Raw genomic sequence first — 13,661 nt, 5'->3', positions numbered from 1 at the left:
TAGGACTCCTGCGCTGCTTCGAGTGTTTCACGCTTGAAGAACTCCCACAAAGCAACTGGGTCCGTCAGGTTTTTAAGTTCTATGAGTCAATCAGAGACTGCCATGGCGAACCCACGGGGAGTTTTGAAGTGTACCCGTAGGGTAGTGACAACCAGCCTATGATCAGTACCACAGAACTCGGGACTCTGCTAAACTCTACAGTTCTGGAGAACCCTCCATCGCGTGCTAACAAGAATGTGGTCGATCTCCTTGGCCACTGTACCCGTATAGCTATACCATGTCCAGCGATGCGGGTTGGAGCGCTGGTACCAGGAGCCAGAGATCCTCATTCTCAGGGACCTAGCAAAGTCCCGGAGAAGAAGGCTGTTCTCGCTGCTGAGATCAGCTCCCGAGCAATGGAGGCCGACAGACATCTCATACATAGCCAGCTCGATCACAGCCGGATACCGCATTGAAGTCGCGCAGAACAATGCGAATGTCTCGCCGGGGCAATGGTCTGCCACGGATGAGAGTTTGGCGTAGAACGCCCCTTTCACACTGAGTTTGCAAACATCAGTAAGAGCGTACACAGTAATAAAAAACATGATGCTAAAAGCATGCTTCAGTCTCAATGCCATTATTATGGTGATCATTATTATCAGTATTATTATCGTAATTATTATATTATTATCAATATTATCCAAGTTAATTCTACTGTTATTATTGTGATTATTATTAGTATTGTTACTATCATTATACTAATAGTAACAATAATAATAATGATGATACTAATAACAATAATAATTATTATTAGTACTATTTACATAGTTTTATTGTTATTATTACTTTTGATATTATTATTAATATTATTATTGTCCTTATTATTATTATTGTTATTATTATTATTATCATGATTATCATTATTAGTATTATTATAATGGTCTTTATCATTATCATCATCGTAATCATAATTATCATTATTGCTATCCTTATAATCATCATTATCATTACCATTATCACCATCATCATCATCTTCACTATCATTACCATCATCATGATCATCAACATAATCATTATCATCATCTTCATTATCATTACCATTATCATTATCATTACCATCATGATCATTATCATCATGAATATTAGCAGCCGTTCTCTGCTGTTTATTGGGTGAAGATTTGAATCCTCTTTGAACAGCAACACAGACTTTTCGATGTCAATGTCCCTCACTGTCTAGCCTAATCCTCTTTCACTTCCGTGCCAAGTATGACCTCCAATCACCTCAGGGTCGAGAATGAGCACTTCCCACGTGACGTTGGAGAGGCCAATGAACGAGTAGATGAGGTCCGTGCACAGGTTGGCGGGGATGTCCTCGATGTCGTAGAAGCCGTCGCCGGGCCGGTAGATGGCCCACGCCTCGTAGTAGCACACGCGGCGCGCCTGGCCCTCGGGCCGCACCCACCGCCGCTGGCTGAGGGCGGGGAAGGGGAGAGGGGAGAGGGGGAGGAGGGGGAGAGGAGAGGGGAGGAGGAGAGGAGGGAAGGGGAGAAGGGAGGAGGAGAGGAGGGGAAGGGGAGAGGGGAGGAGGGGAAGGGGAGAAGGGAGGAGGGGGGAGGGGAAGGGGAGAAGGGAGGAGGAGAGGGGGGTAGGGGAGAGGGGAGGAGGGGAGAAGGGAGAAGAGGAGGAGGAGAGGGGGGGAAGGGGAGGAGGGGGAAGGGGAGAGGGGAGGAGGAGAGGAGGGGAAGGGGAGAGGGGAGAAGGGAGAAGGAAGAAGGGAACAGAAGGGGGGGAGGGAGGGAGGGAGGGAGGGAGGGAGGGAGGGAGGGAGAGAGAGAGAGAGAGAGAGAGAGTGAGAGATTAAGACGGGTGAGAGAGAGAGAGAGAGAGAGAGAGAGAAGGAAAGCAACAAGGGGGTTGGGAGAAGGGGGTGAAGGGTTAAGAAAAGAAAAGGGGGGAGGAAAAAATAAAATATATAATAATACTTAAGACAAATACATGACATACAGGTGACAGAGGCAAAAGGAGGGATGCAAAAAAGACACAGGGTATATTTACCCACGCTCTCACTCACTTTACTCACTAGCTCATTCACGCTCTCACACTTACTTCACTCACTCACTTACTCATACCCGAAGATACCTCACTCACTCTTTGTTTTTAATAACTCCCCTCCTCTTTTTACTCACTCTCTCACCCCCCCTTTTCATGCCTTTACCCCTCTCCCCCCTCACTCATTTCCCCTTGTCTCACTCCTAAACTCATGCCTTTACTCCTCCCCCCTTTTGCCTCCCCCCCATGCCTTTTTACTCTCCATCCCTCCCCTTATGTTTTTTACTCACTCTCAACTCCCCTAAAACCTTTTGGCCTTTAATTCACTCTCCCCCGGCCCCCTTAAACTAAACTTTTACTCACCCCCTCTCCACTCCCTCCCCCTCCCAGGGCCCTTACCTCTCTGCCCCACTCACCCCCTTTTTACTCACCCTCCACTCCCTCACTCACCCCTTTACTCACTCTCTCCTCCCCCTTTGGGCCTTTTACTCCCACCCCCTCCTCTTTTGGCCTTTACTCACTTTTCCCCTCCCTCATTTAATGTTTTTTATCCCCTCCCCACGCCCCAATCTAACCCTTTCCCTCACTCCCCACTCCCTCACTCGGGTTCTTTACCACTTTCTCACCCCCATGGCCTTTTACCCCACTTTTCTCAGCCCCACTCATGCCTTTTTTCTCACTCTCCTTTTACTACCTCACTCATGCCTTTTACTCCCTCTCTCCCCCCCACTCATCCCCTTTACTAAATCTCCTCACCCCCTCATAAATGTTTTTTATTTACCCTCACTAACCCCTCTTCTTTACTCCCCTCTTCCTCCCTCACTCATCCCTTTTAAATCATCTCCCCCCTTTCATTTATGCCTTTACTCACCCCCTCTCACCCCCTCCCCCAAACCCCCTTTTCTCATCCTCCGCCCCCACTCATGCCTTTACTCACCTCTCCCCCCCCTTTCACTCATGCCTTTTTTTCCCTCTTCTCTCACTCCCTAAACTCATTTTTTTTTACTCCCCCAAAAAAACCCCCCCTCGCCCCCCCCCACCATGCCTTTACTCACCTCTCACTCCTCACCCCTGCCTTTACTCACTCTCTCGCCCCCTAAATCACCCCCTTTACTCACTCTCTCACCCCTCACTCTTTCCCTTTAAACCCCCGTTTCCCCCTCACCTTTTTTTACTCACCTTTACTCCACTCTTTTTCCCAACTTCATGGCCCCTTACTAAACACCCTTCTCTAAACCCTCACTCAGGGCTTTACTCACTCTTCCTCCCTCATTTTTATTTTTTACTCACTCTCTCCCCCCTTTCCTCATGCCTTTACTCACTCTCACTCATGCCTTTACTCATTCTCCCCCTCACTCATGTTTTTCCCTCACTCTCTCGCGCCCTCACTCATGTTTTTTTCCTCACTCTTCCCCCCCCCCCCGCCTTTACTCATTTTAAATCCCCTCACCCCATCATTTACTCACTCTCTCACCCCTCATTTCATTCCCTTTCCCTCACTCTCTCCTCCCTCACTATTTTCTTTCCCTACTCTCTCGCGCCCCCTTCATGCCTTTACCCACTCTCTCCTCCCCTCATCACCCTTTTTACTCACTCCCCGGCCCCTCATCTTTCCTTTACTCACTCTCTCCCCCTCACTCATGCCTTTCCCTCACCCCCTTGGGTCCCTCACCTTTCCCCCTTTAACTCATTTTTTACTTTTCCCCCGCGCTCACTCATGCCTTTATTTCACCCCCTCCCCCCCCCCCTTTTCCTCACTCTTTTTTTTTTTTCCCCCCTGACTCACCCCTCTCGCGCCCTCATTTCATCCCCTTTACCACTCTTCCCCTCCCCTCATGCCTTTACTCACCCTCCTCCCCTCACTCATCCCCTTTTACTCACTCTCTCCCCCCCCCCTCACTCATGCCTTTACTCACTCTCTCACGGGGCTCACTCATGCCTTTTATCACTCCCCTCCCTCTTCCAACGCCCCCCTCACTCAGGGCCTTTCTCACTCTCTCTCCCCTCATTTCATGCCTTTACCTTCACCTTCCCTCTCCCGCGCTCACTCTCCTTTACTCACTCTCTCTTCCCTAAATCATCCCTTTTACTCACTTCTCGCGCTACTCATGTTTTTACTCACTCTCTCCCCCTAAACTCATCCCTTTTACTCACCTCTCCGCCCCCTTAAACCTTTGCCTTTACTCACTCTCTCATTTTCCCTCACTAAATCCTTTCCCCTTACTCACTCTCTCCCCCCCCCTCACTCATGCCTTTACTCCTTTTTCCCTCCCCCTCCCAACTCACCCCTTGGTTCTTTTACTAACTCTTCCGCGCTCACTCATCCCTTTTACTCACTCTCTCTTCCCCACCATCCCCCTTTTACTCACTCTCCCCACCATGCCACCCTTTCTCCCCCCCCTTGTTTCCCCTTTTTCCTCCCTCACTCTTTCCTTTACTCCCCTCTTTTCCCCTCACTCATGCCTTTACTAAACCCTCTCCAAAATCACTCATGCCTTTACCACTTCTCCCCCTCCCCCCAATTTTTCCAATCCTTTTGGTACCTTCACTCCCCCGCGCCCACTCAATGTTTTTTACTACTCTCTCGCGCCCCAACTCTTTGCCTTATCACTCTTTTCCCCCTTTCACTCATGTTTTTAAACTTCCCTTTTTTCTCACCCCCACTTCACTCATGTTTTTTTACTCACGCTCTCCCCCTCACTCAGGGCTTTAACTCACCCCCTCGCGCCCCAACTCATGCCTTTACTTACCCCTTCTTCCCCATCAGGGCCTTTACTCCTCTCTCCCTCCCTCAAATTTCCTACTCTCCCCAACCCTCACTCATCCCTTTACCCCACCTCTAAACCCCTAAATCTTTGGCCTTTTTTAATTTCACTCCTATCCCCCCCTCACTCATCCTTTTACCCCACCCCCCTCGGGGCCCTCACCCCATGCCTTTACTCATTTCTCTCCCCTCACCCCATGCCTTTTACGCCTTCCGCCTCCCCCACTCATCCCCTTTTTACTCACTCTCTCTCCCCCAAAAACCATGTCTTTATTTTAAACCTTTTTCCCCCCCCTTTTCCCCCTTTTTTTACTCACTCTCTCCTCCCTCACTCTTTGCCAAAAACCCTCTCTCTCCCTAAACTCAGGGCCCTTTTATTTAAACTCTCCCCGCGCTCATCATCCCTTTACTCACTCTCCCTCTCCCTCACTCATCCTTTACTCACTTCTCTCCCCTCACTCTCCCTTTATTTCCCACTCTCTCTCTCCCTCCCCTATGTTTTTTATACTCTCTCGCGCTCCTCATCCCTTTACTAAAACTCTCTCCCCCCTCATCATGCCTTTACTCCTCTCTCTCTCCCTCATTTCCATGCCTTTACTCACTCTCTAATTCATCCCTTTACCACTCTTCTCCTCCCCACCTTTCCTTTACTCACTCTCTCCCCCCCACTATCCCTTTTTACTCCCCTCTGGCTTTCCTTCATGTTTCCCTTATTTCTCTCACGCGCTCACTCTTTCCCTTAACTCACTCTCTCTCTCCCCCCCACTCATCCCTTTTTTAAATACTCCCCCCCCACTCATTTCTTTTTTCCCCCCGGGAAACCCCTCTCCACCCCCCACTCAGGGCCTTTACTCACCCCTCTTTTCCCCCTTTAAATCTTTCCCTTTTAAACTCACCCCTCCTCGCCTCCCCTCATGTTTTTACTCCCTTCCCCCCCTCTTTCCCCTTTTACCACTCTCCCCTCCCCCTCACTCATCCCTTTACTCACTCTCTCCCCCCTTCACTATTTTTGGGCCCCCCCTTTACTCACTCCTCTTCCCCCCCACTCACCCTTTTTTACGCACTTTTCCTCCCCCTCCTCATCATCGACTTTTGGTTTTTACTCCCCTCCTCCCCCTCACTCATGCCTTTACCCCACTCTCTCTCCCCCTCACCCATGCCTTTACTCACTCTCTCCCCCCAAAAAACCCAAGGCCTCCTTTTCTCCTTTTTCTTTCATCTTTTTTTTTACTCACTCCCCCTCCCCCTCACTCTTTCCTTTTAAACCCCCCATTTCTTCCCCTCCCCCTCACTCAGGGCCTTTACTAAACCTTCTTCCCCCCTCTCCTTTTCCACCCCCCTTTCTTTCACTCCCTTCCCCTCATGCCTTTCTCACTCCTCTCCTCCCTAAACTCAGGGCCTTTTAAAACCTCACTCTCTCCCCCCTAAATCATGTTTTTTACTACTCTCCCCTCTTTTCCCCCTTACTCCCTCTCTCCCTCCCCCCACTCTTTGCCTTTACTCACTCTTTTCTCCCTAAATTCATGCCTTTACTCACTCTCTCGCGCTCACTATCCCTTTTTAACCCCATTTCTCTCCCCCTCACTCTGCCTTTTACCCCCCTCCCCTTCCTCTCCCTAACTGCCTTTTTATTTAAACTCCCCTCCCCCTCACTCTTTCCCTTTTAATCACTCCTCGCGCCTCACTCATCCCTTTACTACTCTCCCTCCCTCCCCAGCCTTTACTCACCCCTTTTCCTCCCTCACTCACCCCCTTTTTCCCCGCTTGGTTTCGTTTACTCACTCTCCACTCCCTCATTTCATGCCTTTCCCTCACTTTTCCACCCGCGTCCTCACTAAATCCCTTTACTCCACTCTCTCACTCCCCCACTCATGCCTTTCTCACTCTCTCCGCCTCACTCATGCCTTTACTCACTCTCTCCCCCCCAAACTCAGCCCTTTACTCACTCTTCCCGGCCACTCATGTTTTTAACCTCACTCTCCCCTTTTCCCCCCCAACTCTTTTCCCTTTTAACTCATCCCTTTCGCGCTTAAACCAGGCCTTTACTCATTTCTCTCACCCCCCTCACTCATCCCTTTTGTTCCCAACTCTCTCACGCCTCACCCCTGCCTTTACTCCCTCTCACTCCCTCACCCCAGGGGCCTTTATCACTCTCTCCCCCTCACTCATCCCTTTCCCTCCCTCTCTCACTCCCTCAACTCTGTTTTACTCATCCCTCCTCCCTCACTCATTTTTACTCACTCTCTCCTCCTCACTCATGCCTTTACCCCTCTCTCCCCCTCACCCCTGTTTTTAACTCATTCTCTCACCCCCTCACCTTTCCCTTTACTGTTTTTTCTGGGCCCCCTTAAACCCCATCCCTTTACTCATTCCCCCTTAACTCCTCCTAAATGCCTTTACTATTTCTCTCCCCCATTTTCATTCTTTTTTTTTGTTTTGTTTTATTTTTTTGTTTTTTGTTTTTTTTTTATCCTCTTCGCGCCATCAGGGCCTTTATTTCACTCTCTCACGCGCTAAACTCAGGGCCTTTTTATCACTCTCTCTCTCCCCACCATCCCTTTTAAACCCCACTCTCTCTCCCCCCACTCATGCCTTTACTCACTCTCTCTCCCCCCTCACTCATCCCCTTTACTCACTCCCCGGGCGCTCACTTCATGTTTTTAAATGACTCTTCACCCCCCACTCATCCCTTTACTCACTCTTCGCGCCCTTAAATCCCTTTTTACTCACTCTCCACCCCCTCATCATCCCTTTTAAACTCACTCCTCACGCGCTACTCATCCCTTTTACTAAATCTCTCTCTCCCTCCTCACCCTTTTACTCACTCTCTCTCTCCCTCACTCATCCCTTTACTCCCCTCTCTCGCGTCCTCATTTCAGCCCTTTTTACTCACTCTCACGCGCTCACTCGGGCCTTTACTCATCTCCCCCCTTCAAAACCCCCCTCCCCCCATCCCATTTTTCCCCCCACCCCCCCTCAACGCCCTCACCCCCCATTGGCCTTTATCACTCTCCCCGGGCCCCATTTCAGCCTTTACTACTCTCTCACCCCCCCCACTCATCCCTTTTTCTCACTCTCTGGGCCCTCACTCATCCCTTTTAAATCACTCTCTCCGCCTTTTTTCCATGCCCTTTTTTTAAACCCCCACTCGGTTTTCCCCCGCCCCCCCTCTTTTCCCTTTTACTCACTCTCTCACCCCTTTTTTAAATTCCCCCCTTTACTCATTCTCCACGTTCACTCTCCCTTTTAACTCACCTCAGGGGCCTCAAGGCCCAACCCCTTTTTACTCACTCTCTCACTCCCTCATTTATCCCTTTACTCACTCCCCTCCGCCCTCACTCATCCCTTTTAAATCACTCTCCCCCCCCCCCCCCAAAACCAACCCCCCAACCCCCACCCCAAAACCCCCAAACTAAAAAACCCCAACTAAACCCCCCGGCCCCCCAACCACCCCCCAAAACCCCCCCCCCCAAAACCCCCCAAAAAAAAAGTTTATAAACTTAAGCCCTCATCATGTTTTATTTTCCTTTCTCTCCCTCACTCATCCCTTTAATCCTCTCTCATACCTCATTTTTCCTTTATCATTAAAAAAGCCCTAAACTCAGGCCTTTTTACTCACTTCTCACCCCCTCACTTATCCCTTTAAACTCACTCTCTTTCACTCCCCCCTCTTTGCCTTTAAATCACTCTCTCTCTCCCCTCATTTTCTTTACTCACTCTCCCCGCGCTCACTCTTCCCTTTACTCACTCTTCACCCCCCCTCACCATCCCTTTACTCACCCCCTTCACGCCCTCACCAGGCCTTTACTCACTCTTTTCCACTCATTTTTACTCATCTCCACGCCCCCACTCATGCCTTTACTCACTTTTCTCACGCCCCACTCATGCCTTTACCCCACTCTCCCCACGCCCTCACCCCTGTCTTTATTTCCACTTTTCCCACCCCTACTCATGCCTTTACTCACTCTTTTCCCAAGGCCCTCACCCCCCCGTCTTTACCACTCTCCCCACGCCCTCTTTTTAACTCTCGCCCCTTTTACTCACCTCTCACGTCTCACTAAATGCCTTTATCACTCTCAGGGCCTCACTTTTCCCCTTTTATCACTCTCTCACCCCCCCTCACTTATGCCTTTACTAAACTCTCTCACGCCCTCACCATGCCTTTACTAAACTCTCTCCCCTCGCGCCTTTACTCACCCCCCTCACGCCTAAATCAGGTCTTTACTCACTCTCACTCCCTCACTCGTCTTTACCACTCTCTCACCCCCTCACCTTTGTTTTTACTCACTCTCTCACGCCCTCTTTTTATCTCACTCCCCCCCCTTTACTCACTCTCTCACGCCTCACTCATCCCTTTTAACTCCTCTCACGCCTCACTCATCCCTTTTACTCACCCCCTCACGCCTCATTTATCCCTTTTACTCATTCTCTCACGTCTTCAGGTCACTATAAGGGTCACATATTTTTAATGAATTTATATTCTAAGGGATTCCCCGATGTCGACACGGACCCAAGTCACGCGGCTGCCAAGCACCTCGTGGACTCTAGTTATGCCTGCGCCTGCGATGGCTTTTGCGATCTGAGGCGAGGAGGTGGCAAGCGCGGTCGCCAGGTCACTCACCACACTCCCAGCCTCAACTGTCCTATCCAGCATAAGCACGGCCCCATACTAAACACGTAGCACTTACTCGTCTGATAAATGCCCTTACTCGTCTTAGGCATACCCACACTCGTCTCACATACGCAGTTACTCGCGCCCTCTTTCGAGTTACGCTCTCACTCACTGATTTACCTCACGCGTGCCCTCACTCACCTTACAAACGACCTCAGCCCACACACGCCCTCACTCTCCTCACCTCATTCACCTTAATGACGCCCTCACTCACTACGTTCATTCCCACCCTCACTGAGCTCACTCGCGTCTCCATTGTGACCACCCAGTGCTCGAAGAGGGAGTTGGGTCAGGGAGTCGAAGCTGTGTTGTTTGATTCAGATACTTTGGCGGCGTAAAATTACTTACGTACCTCACTCACGCTCTTATTCACGCCCTCATTCGCCTCAGTTCTTTCACGCGCCCTTATTCACATCACTGCACTCACGCCCTTATTTGCTTCACTTCACTCACGCCCTCATCGCCTCACTCACGCCCTCATTCGCCTCACTCACTTCACTCACGCCCTCATCCACCTCACTCACGCCCTCATCGCCTCACTCACCTCCTTCTTGCCCGAATCTCGGGTCAGCCAACACTAGTGTTGCCAATGCTGCAAGCGTCACTAGGACTGCCAAAACTCGGCCGCTCACCATCTATAAAAGGATAAAAAGTAATATAGAATAATACGACGGTTATAAAAGTATCTCTCCTGTAATGATTAGAAATAGGAGAGTCTGGAAATGATAGAAAGAAAGGAAGAGCCTTTAATTGCTGTGTATACAGTTCTGCGATGTGTGAAGGGCGGCGATTCGCAGGACCAAAGTTTCAGTTCTCCGTTGGTAGAGCTGCGCGCTGCCTCGCCGCGGTTCCTCTCCGGAATCCCTGGAGCGCATCTTTGTTTTTCTTTTTCTACTCATATCTTTTCTTTTATCGTTCATATGTATCATAATATGCAGATATGAGATTTCGCCATTTTTTTATTGTGGTTAAAAATTCCATAAAAAGATAAAACAAGCCGCACGTAATATGTACATTCCTGTAACAGTCCTTTTTTCCCCCCTACCTGCTGTATGATATATAAGTAAATAGATACAGCTACATAGACGACAGACAGATAATACTATTTAACTTCTATCTACTTCATCTAATTATATATATATATATTATATATAATTTATAATAATTTTATAATATTGTAAAATATAAAATAATATATATATTAATATAATTATATATATTTATTATATATATAAATATATATTTTTAATATTATAATTATATAATAATACACACAACAACACCAACACCACACACACACACCACACACACAACACACACACACACACACACACACACACACATATATATATATAATATAAACATAAATAATTTTATATAATTAAAATTTTATTATATATATATATATACAAACAACAAAAATGCAACAACAAAAAATAACAATCAAAACAAAAATATAATAATAATAAAAAAATAATATAAAAATAAAAATAATAATAATAATGATAAAATGATGATGATGATGATGAGATGATGATGTGAAGGGAAAAGTGTGCAAGGGGCATGAGGCCGCGGTACAGAAAAGGTCAGACGCTTGCCTTTGGGGGGTCCAACGGACGACCAAAAAAACGGTTGAGTGCGTCGAGTCTCGGGGGCTCTGATAGCGAGAGAGCCTTCAGTAAAGCTTAACCCTCTTGCTCTTTGCTTATTTTTCCCAAACATTACATTAGACCCCCCGGTAAACCCCTTGACCGCATGGGGGGAGGATTTTTGACTAACTTTTGTGCAAATTGCAGTGTTACAAAGTATGAATTTTATCACAGGTTCTTTCCCGCAATTTTTTGGTATCCCTTAAAATGTAGAGGGGGAAAAAAAAATAAAAAGGGGAGTTACATGAATTTCGTGCGTCAATTGATGTTATCACGGGAGAAGGACAAGGAGTCATTATTTTAAGAGTCTCTCACATTATCAGAAAGCCGATATTCTCCCCCAAATTTTTCTTTTCGAGGGGTTTTATTGGCTGTGCAGTGACCTTGTGGGACCTGAAATCATGTTATTTTCATAAATCTTCTCATAAAAGTAAAAAGTTTTAAACCCCCTTTTATATATATATTATATATATATATATATAATATATATATATATGTATATATATACATATATGTATGTATTATATATATATATATATATACATATATTTGTATATATATATATATATATATATATATATATATATATATATATACATATATATATATATATATATATATATATATATTTACACACACACACACACACAGATGTGTATATATATACATACACACACACACACACACACACACACACACACACACACACACACACACACACACACACATATATATATATATATATATATATATATATATTATATATAGTATATATATAATATATATTACATGACACACACACACACACACACACACGACACGTGCACACACAGACACACACACCACACACACGTACACACACACGCACACACACACACACACACACACACACACACACACACACCACACACACACACACATACACAGATATATATATATATATATATATATAGTATATATATATGTATAATATATATAAGTACACACATAATACACACATATGTACATACATACAAACATACATACAATATAAGATATATATATATATCTATATATATAAAATATATAATAATATATATAGGTTATTTTAATAAGAAAATATATAAAGATATATAGATATTTTAATATAAACATCACACACACACACGAAACACACACACCCACACACACCCCATACACCCCACCACAAAACCCCACACACAAAACCCCCACACACACACACAATAATATTATATCTATTAAATAGTATATATATCATTTAAAATTTTTATATAATTTATAAAAAACATATATATAAAATATATAATAATATATTTTTAATATATATATATGTATGTAATATATTTATATATATTATTATATATATCATATTTATAAATTATCATATTTATATTTTATATTATTATTATATTATTTTAAAATTTTTACATTTTATATTTTTTATATATTCATTTATTAATTTATATATTTTATATAATATTTTTATAATAAAATATATTAATATTATATATATATATATATATATTATATATATTTATAAAATTATATATTATTCATAAAATACATGCACTACCCCATATGCAAATACACATATTGTGTGTGTGTTTTATATATAATATATATATATATATTTTATATATTTTATATATATATAAAATTTTATATAATATTATATAATATACAAAAATATATATATATATTATATATATATATATATATATTGTATATAAAAATATATTTTTAATATATTTTATATATATAAATTATATATATTTTATGGTGTGTGTGGTGTGTGGTGTGTGTGTGTGGTTTTGGTGTGGGTGTGTGTGGGTTGTTTTGGGGTGGTGTGGTGTTGTTGTTGTGTGTGTGTGGTGTGTGGTGTGTGTGTTTTTGGGGTGTGTTGTGTGTGGGGGTTGTGTTTTAATTATATATAAATATATAAATAAATTTTATATATTTTAATTTATATATATATATATATATTTTTATATACATATATATATCCCATAATATCCACACACACACACACACACACATATATATATTATATATAATATATATATATATATATATATATATATATTTTAAAATATATATGTGTGTTTTGGGGTGTGTGGGGTGTGTGTGTGTATATAAAATAAAATTTTAAAAAATTTAAATTAATATATAATAAAAATATATATATATTTTATCTCTTATATAATACACATACATATCACCACACACACACACACACACATTATAATATATATATATTTTAAATTATATATATTATATATTTTATATATTATCTCTATATTTATATTGTTGTGTGTTTTTGGGGTGTGGGTGTGTGTGTGTAGTGGTGGGTGGTGTGTGTGTGGGGTGGTGTGTGTGGTGTGGTGGGAAATATAATATAATATATTATATATATATATATTATATGTATATATAATATATATATATATTAAAATAATATATTATATATATGTGTGTGTGTGTGTGGTTTTGGGGTTTGTGTGTGTGGGGTGTGGGGTTTTGTGTGGTGTGTGTATATATATATAAAATA

At 43.8% G+C, this 13,661-nt stretch overlaps 1 protein-coding gene across 1 annotated transcript in view; it reads right to left on the bottom strand.

Annotated features, from left to right (window-relative positions):
- The window catches only part of LOC119573120 (endochitinase-like), a gene marked incomplete in the record, with an annotated part of 49,241 nt that overhangs the window by 7,076 nt on the left and 28,504 nt on the right, over positions 1–13,661 (bottom strand). The window contains 1 exon segment of the mRNA XM_037920156.1: positions 1,261–1,446. Coding sequence (XP_037776084.1) covers positions 1,261–1,446 — 186 coding nt within the window.

The sequence above is a fragment of the Penaeus monodon genome, chromosome 5, assembly GCF_015228065.2.
Source record: "Penaeus monodon isolate SGIC_2016 chromosome 5, NSTDA_Pmon_1, whole genome shotgun sequence".
Lineage (NCBI taxonomy): Eukaryota > Metazoa > Arthropoda > Malacostraca > Decapoda > Penaeidae > Penaeus > Penaeus monodon.
The sequence above is the reverse complement of the archived record's forward strand: the minus strand, read 5'-3'. Positions and strand labels throughout refer to the sequence as shown.